Source organism: Homalodisca vitripennis, chromosome 3, assembly GCF_021130785.1.
Source record: "Homalodisca vitripennis isolate AUS2020 chromosome 3, UT_GWSS_2.1, whole genome shotgun sequence".
NCBI lineage: Eukaryota > Metazoa > Arthropoda > Insecta > Hemiptera > Cicadellidae > Homalodisca > Homalodisca vitripennis.
The window spans coordinates 174,994,120-175,002,281 of record NC_060209.1 but is presented as its reverse complement, the minus strand read 5'-3'; the positions used below and the strand labels follow the sequence as shown (position 1 = coordinate 175,002,281).

Genomic DNA, 8,162 nt, shown 5'->3' with positions numbered 1-8,162 from the left:
ACATACAAGCAATGTTCCTTGTTAAGAAATTCGAATCCCACCCTCCCCCGAGGCATTCGGTCGTAAAATATGGTAACTATAGTTGAATTCCCGTCCTGGGTATGACGTTAAACTGCCTCTTCCCACCTAACCATTTCCTAATTCCTACCAAATCCTCCAGGGTCTTTTAAGTACCCGTCCTCTGACCGTTCCAGTACATGGCTCGCTGGGAGTGCTTAAGCCGGCACTAGATGCCCTATCTGGTGTCAGTGAGAGCTGATGTGAGCTTGTCTCTGCCGAGGCGTAAGTCATGTACTGGTTCAGAAGCCAGCCACTTCGGTCCTTGGTCAGGAAGTGTTCAGTAGGCAGGGGTGTCGGAGCCCCTGTTGCCACGTGCGAGTCCAAGTTGTGCGCGTATTCCCGACTTGGTAATCTATGGAAACCGGGCCTCGGGGAACTGAGGTAGGGTTGTCCCCCAAGCTACGGTTTGTGGGACACCCGAGGGCATGCCCGCTCCCGGTGAATCGGCCCGCACTACTAAACACGATGCGCTGGTGAACTTATCTATGGATATTCAAACCACCCCACCCTTAGGCCAAGAATTCGGAGGAAGAGACAACGATCCAGAGAAAAAGCGACAGTTGTCAGATTCTGAAAATGAATCGTATATAAAACAAAGGAAAGTGGAAGAAAAAGTAAGAGCTGAAAATACGAGCATTCCAACTCCACTATACCTAATCGTTAGTCATAAGGATGAGGGCAAAACTCTAACGAAGGTTGTCCTTTCGTTATTAACAAGGCTTTTGTTTCCTCAGGCGGTCAGCCTAAATCTGTAAGCAAATTAAGGAATGGAACTATCTTGGTGGAGGCTGCCAACCACATCCAAGCCAAGAAATTCCTTCAGATGACAAGCCTTTTTGATCAGGTGGAAGTCGTCGTTCAACCGCACTCCTCACTGAACACCTCCAAGGGGATCGTCTTCTGCCGTGACTTGATGGAGTGTAGTGAGGAGGAAATCAAGGACGAGCTGCAGTGTGAAATGGTGACCGATGTTGTCAGGATGCTTCGGACGGAGAATGGGAGAAAGGTTCCTACTCCTGGTCTAATTCTGACCTTTGCATTTCCCCAACCGCCAAAAACTATTAAGGCTGGATATTTATCCCTGACTGTACGGCCTTACTTCAAAAATCCGCAGCGGTGTTTCCGTTGTCAGAGATTCGGACACTCTACTAAGACGTGCTCGGGACCTGAGACATGTTCCCGTTGCGGCGATGAAGGCCACCAAGAAGACGGATGCAAGAACGACGTCAGATGCGTGAACTGCAAGGGTAAACACGCGGGGACCTCTAAGGAATGCAGAGTTTACTTAGAGGAAAAGGAAGTTTTGAAAATTGTTACTCTAAACAAACTTTCCTTTAACGAAGCCCGCAAAGAGTATAGGAGAAGAATCGCTCCAACCCCTAAAAAGGGAGTCTCGTACTCCAAAGCTGCTTCAGCCCCAGTCCAATCCGCACAGTGCCCGTCATGTACCGCTTTGGAGGGTATGGTACTCAATTTAACAGATCAGGTTGCCGCTTTGGTTAAGCAGCTTGCAGCCGGTACCGGACAACATCCGTTGGCATCCACTAGTAATCCTTCGCAAGCAGTCCACACGCCCCATATTAAGTCCAACACACAGATTCAAGGTCGCTCAACAGCTACTCCTACTTTCAGAGACAAGGTTTCCCCGATGGTTTCGCGATGTTCTCACTTCTTTTGACTTAGTCTGGTCCGTGAAACACACCAACTCGAGTGACTGCCAGGTCGAGTACGGCCATCGACAACGTCATCACAAACTTTCCGGGCGTCTCTGTTACTGTTCTCGACGCGGCCATCTCTGACCATTTCGCACAGGAGACTGTAATCAAACAATTCAATCCTAAATACGAACCCTCTTCAGCAAAAATTTAAAAGAGATTTAAAAAATGAAAACATTAAAATTCTCAACAGATTCCTCCAAAGAGAATCTTGGGTCATTTGTGGATGCTTTTGAACACGTAGAGGAAGCATTCACTGCGTTCAATGACTGCCTTAATTATTACTTAAATATTACTTGCCCATATAGAATGATAAAGGAGCGATCTCATCATAGGAAGAGTAATGCCTGGATTACTCAGGATATTCTCTACTTGAGAGAAAGGCTCAAATTTTACCATTCAATTTATTTAAAATCAAATAACGAAAAACTTCAAACATTTTTATAGAACATTTAAACAAAATTATCGCAAGGAAATAAAAGCCGCTAAAGCACGACATATTGAACAAAAATTGGAGAACGCAGAAAATTTTTCAAAAAGTGCGTGGGAAGTAATAAAAAAGCGTTACATCACAAACAAATAACTCAAAACAATCAAATCCGAAACTAAAAATTGACGGTAAATTAACAGACGACCCACTTCTAGTGGCTAGCGAATTTAATAATTTTTTTTCGACTGTGGCTGTACCAAGCACATCTTTCAATTGTGACAATCTTGTAGAAAATGTTAGTAGTGAGACCGGTCTCTTCCATGGTTCTGTTTCCTGTGGGGGAGGGTGGAGATGGCAGTCGTCTTGAGAGACCTCAAGCCGAAGAAGTTTCCAGCGACATCAACGGAATGTCCGTGTGGCTGATCAAGCGTTGCTTCAAGCACATTTTGACACCACTTACTAAATTGATAAATCTGTCCTTTCGCCCAAGGCGTTTTCCCTTCAGCTTTGAAGACAGCAAGAGTGGTTCCGATCTTTTAAAAAGGATGATCCTTGCATCGCAAGTAATTACCGTCCTGTATCCATTCTTCCTGTCATGAGCAAAATTTTCGAAAAGGTTTTCATTAGAAGGCTTGAAGGTTTTCTTGAACAGTTTGAAATTCTTAACCCTGAGCAGTACGGATTCAGGAAAAATAAATCGACGATTGATGCTGTAACAAAACTCATTGACTGTGTTGTTGATGGCTTGGAGAGGCGAGAACAAGTGCTCAGCATATTTCTCGACCTTTCAAAGGCCTTTGACTGTGTGCATCATGGGACATTGTTGCATCAGTTTATGGACATGTGGTGTTCGAGGTCAGCCGCATAAATGGCTTTCGTCATACCTCAGTGGCAGAGAGCAGTGTGTGCAGATCGCGAACACCCTGTCAGGCAAAGTAAAAAATGCAGTACGGTGTTCCCCAGGGTTCAATTTTGGGGCCCATACTTTTTCTCATTTACGTCAACAGATTGAATTCATCAATTCAAAATGGAGAGGTGATTCAATATGCGGACGATACGACTCTCTGCATCAGATCAAGTACGAAACAAGATCTTGAGATCAAAGCCTTTATTGAACTAAACGCATGCATCGAGCACTTTTCAAAGATAAATCTAAAAAACTAACTATGCCAAAACTAACGTAATAAAATTTTGTCTCCGTCAACAAGAAGACGAATACAGACCAATTGTGATGGCGGATGAAGCTATCTTAGATGAAGCCGAATCCACCAAGTTTCTGGGGATGTACCTGGACAGGGGGACTGGACCTGGAGCGATCACATTGACAGAGTTTGCTCAAAGGTTGCCTCAGGCACTTATGTCTTACGCAAATCTAGCAAAATTCTGCTCGTTTGATGTACTGAAAACTGCCTACTTTGGCATAGTACATCCACATTTGACCTACGGTTTGAGACTATGGGGCAGCAGCTGTTCTAAATACAAATTTGACAGAGTATTTAGAACACAAAAGAAAGCTGTTCGAATAATTTCGAAATTAAAACCCAGAGAGTCGTGTTAAAATTGCCTTCAGGGAGCTTGGATTTCTAACCTTACCCAGCCTCTATATTCTCGACGTTACCCTGTACTGCCGATTCAAATGTGAACTGGTTCAGGGCAGGGACGTCCATCAGTACGAGACCAGAGGCAGGAACAATTTTCAGGACAGAACAGCATAGAAACGGCTATGTTCGAACACTTACCATCTCAAATGGGTGTCAGGTTAATCAATAAGCTCCCTGGAGATCTCAAACGAATTAATGAACCCAAACAATTCAAATCTCGATTAAGACACTTTTTGTTGTCAAAGGCATTTTACTCCGTTGATGAGTTTACGATGGGCCGCTGGGATGAAAATTAATATTTTATTATTATTATTCTATTTATCCTTTTCTGATATCCAAAACATGCAAAACGTGCAAAATACAATACATTGTTAGGTTCACACATTAGTATGTGGAATTAACTGTGCCTATGTTAAGATAGGTTTTAGTTTATAGATTTTTAAATCCAAATGTTGAAATGACGCTTGCAATGCAATTTTGTAAATTGTTTTACTGCAATAAAGAATTATTATTATTATTATTAGGTGCAACAAAATACGAAACCCGCCTTATCTTTGGAAGAGAGGAAAAAACTCGCCGACAAACTAAAAAAGAACATACAAACAAAATTAGAAACTAGATCCAAACTCCTAGTAAAAAAGACTAATAATAATAATAATATTCTTTATTGCGTGAAACAATTAAAATATTGCATGGCATGCGTCAACATAACTATATAAAGTAAATAAGTACATCAGATAAATGATGTTGGTCAAGGTAAATACATACAAGAATTATATTACATTGCATGTATCAGAACCGGGGATTTCGTGGTTATTGTTAATTTCAAAAATTTTCATCCCAGCGGCCCATCATGAACTCATCAGTTGAGTAAAATGCCTTTGACATAAGAAAATGTTTTAGTCGAGTTTTGAATTGTTTTGTTTCATTGAGTTGTTTGATGCCCTCAGGGAGCCTATTGATTAGTCTGACTCCAACTTGAGATGGTAAGTGTTCGAAAGCTGCCGTTCTGTGCTGTTCGACTCGAAAGTTATTCCTGCCTCTAGTCCCATATTGGTGGACATCCCTGCCCCGTACCAACTCGCATTTAAGTCGGCAGTACAAGGCCACCTCGAGAATATAGAGACAGGGAAGGGTCAGCAATCCAAGCTCCCTAAAGGCATATTTGCACGACTCTCTGGGGTTTAATTTTGAAAGAATTCTTACGGCTTTCTTTTGAGATCTGAAAACTCTTTCAAATCTGTACTTGGAACAGCTTCCCCACAATCTCAAACCATATGTCAAATGTGGATGTATCAGACCGAAATAGGCCATTTTTAATACATCCACCGAACAAAATTTTGCAAGATTGCGCAGGACATAAATTCCCGAAGCAATCTTAGAGCAAACGTTTTCAATGTGATCGTCCCATGTCAGCCCCCGATCAAGGTACATTCCAAGGAACTTAATGGAGTCTGTTTCTTCCAGAAGGAAATCGTCCACCATCACCGCGGGTCGGAGCTCTTGTCCTTGTTGCCGAAGGCAAAAATGTATGACGTTTGATTTGGAACTGTTTGTTTTCAGATTGATTCTGGAGAAATATTCGATGCATGAATTCAATTCAATGAATGACTCCATTTCAAGTTCGTTTATTGATTTTGATCTGATGCAGACAGTCGTATCGTCTGCATATTGAATTAATTTTCCATTCTGGATTGTAGAATTCAATCTGTTGACGTAAATTAGAAAAAGGGCTGGTCCTAATATTGATCCCTGTGGGACACCGTAGGGCATTTTGACTTTGTCTGACAAGACACTCGCAATCTGCACGCACTGCTCTCTATCTTTTAAATAAGACGAGATCCAATCGTGCGGCAGTCCCCGAATACCACTTGACCACAACTGGTGCAACAGTGTTGCATGATGCACACAGTCAAAAGCTTTAGAGAGGTCGAGAAATATGCTTAGCACGTGCTCTCGCCTCTCTAGGCCCTCGACAACATTGTAAATTAGATTCGTTACAGCGTCGATTGTCGACTTGTTTTTCCTGAACCCAAATTGTTCGGGACATAGAATCTCGTAACGATCAAGAAATTTTTCAAATTGTTTGAGAAAAGCTTTTTCGAAAATTTTGCTGAAAACTGGGAGTATAGAAATTGGACGATAGTTGCTTGGAATGCAAGCATCGTCCTTTTTGAAAATTGGTATAACTTTAGCAATCTTCAATGCCGACGGGAATACGCCTTGAGCAAAGAAAGATTGATCAGTCGGGTGATTGGAGTCAAGAGGTATTTGAAGCACCCCCTGAGCAACCACACAGACATGCCATTGGTGTCACTGGATTTTTTCGGTCTCAAATCCCGCACGATACGGGCCAACTCCACCTCACTCATAGGAATAAGAACCATAGACGAGATCGGTCTCGTCAATGGATCATCGCGAGGGCTATCCGAAAATGAGTCGTCTGGTTCATCCACAGTTGAAAAAAATTTGTTAAATTCGCTTGCCACTTCAAACGGATCATCAATTATTTTATTTGTTGTTTTAAGTGTCGGAGTTGAAAATTTGGAAAAGTTTTGTTGTTTTGTGCTGTTTTTTATAATGTTCCAAGCGCTTTTTGAAAAATTGTCTGATTGTCTCAGTTTGGTTTCGACATCTCGTGCCTTGGCCATCCTTATTTCTTTTCGATAATTTTGCTTGAAATTTCGAAAAATAGTTTTGAATTGTTCGTTTTCGGTCCCTACATATATCGAATGATAAAACTTAAGCCTTTCTCTTGATTTGAGAATATCCTGAGTAATCCAGGTATCTCTTCTCCTTTGAAAACGTTCTTTGAAATTTTTGAATGGACAAGTGACATTTAAATGAAAAATTACTCGCTTTAAAAATGCATTGAAGGCTTCCTCCACTTGATCGAAAGAATCCAGGAATGACCACGACTCCTTCCTGAGACAATTGTTGAAAAGATCAACGTTTGCAGACTTTACATCTCGTTTTATTTTCACGGAGGGAGGTTTAAATTTTGGTTTGGAGTGGGTAATTATGGCTTCCTGGGCGAAGTGATCCGAGATGGCCGCGTTCAGAACAGAGACCGAAACGTCTGGGATGTTTGTGATGACGTTGTCGATGGCCGTACTCGACGCGGCAGAGACTCGTGTTGGTGAGTTCACGGACCATGTTAAACCGAAAGAAGATAAGATATCGCGAAGCCGCTGGGCCAGGGGGTTAGCGTGGTCCAGAACGTCGATGTTGAAGTCACCAATGATGATGAACTTCAATAATTTTGAATGAAAAAAATTTAGAAGTGTTTCAAAGTTTTCAAAAAATGTGGTGCTGCACCCATTTGGAGATCTATATAAGCCAATTACTGTGATTTTTCCAATGGATTTTTGATCAAATTTTACCCCAGCCACTTCAAAGTTTAGATCACTACTATAATCCACTTTTAATGGCTGGTAATTTAGTCGGTATTTGACAAAGATTGCCACGCCACCCCCTTTGTAGTTAGTTCGGTTATAAACGCTAGCCAATTCGTAATTATTGATTCTGAACATCGCAACAGTATCAGCCGTGAAGCCATGCTCAGAAACAACAAATATGTCAGGATGCAGCTCTTCTGCCATGAGCATCAGCTCGTCGACTTTATTTGTGGCAGACTGTGCATTCTGGTGCACAACAGAAAATGCTTGAATTGAATTTTGAATTTTTTGAATTTGATTTGGGTTTTCTTGAGACTGTTTGGTTGGGTAATTCCCCGATTCTGATATTTTTATGTCAGATTCACACAACTGAAAGGCGGACAGTTTTTTTGCTGATTCATGGCATTAATAAAGGTTGAATCAGGCTTTCTTATCGATGATCCGCTTTTTAGTGCCTCTGCGAATGAGTCATAGGGAAGCACGTGGGGATAAGCAGCGACTGGCAGTTCCAAGGTAGTCGGCATTGGGGTAGTTGAAGACCTCTGTGGCCGTGTCGGTAGTGGCTCGGCAGCGGTGACAGGAATCCGGGACGAAGTTCGAGGATTGGAGCGATTCAACCTCCGCAGACAATCAATCAGCAGGTCCGCCAGAAGATGCTTGCTGCTCTGCTTCAAGTGCATCCCATGAGACGTGAAAGCACTTCTGCTTATTTGGTTGAAATCCAACACCACCGCCCCACGGTATCTTGCGCATAGTTCCTCAATATATGCGTTTATAGTGCGACCTCTTGATTAATTTGATGACACGGTGGTAAGTCGTGTCTGTGAGGCAGGGTGGAGACAACAACGCCGGAGGTCTGTAGCCTAGTCACAATGCGCTGTTCAAGGTGTCGGTAGACATTGCATTGCTGACCGGAGGCGACATCATTGGTCCCGGCGACGATAACACAGCAGCTACC

The 8,162-nt window shown here is 42.4% G+C and overlaps 1 protein-coding gene across 1 annotated transcript; it reads left to right on the top strand.

Annotated features, from left to right (window-relative positions):
• Positions 1–1,408: 1,408 nt before the first annotated feature.
• LOC124358480 lies at positions 1,409–7,959 on the top strand. Its single transcript, XM_046810774.1, has 3 exons — positions 1,409–1,699; positions 4,331–4,381; positions 7,765–7,959. The coding sequence occupies exons 1-3, from the start codon at positions 1,523–1,525 to the stop codon at positions 7,957–7,959; spliced, it is 423 nt and encodes a 140-aa protein (XP_046666730.1). The 5' UTR covers positions 1,409–1,522.
• Positions 7,960–8,162: the final 203 nt, after the last annotated feature.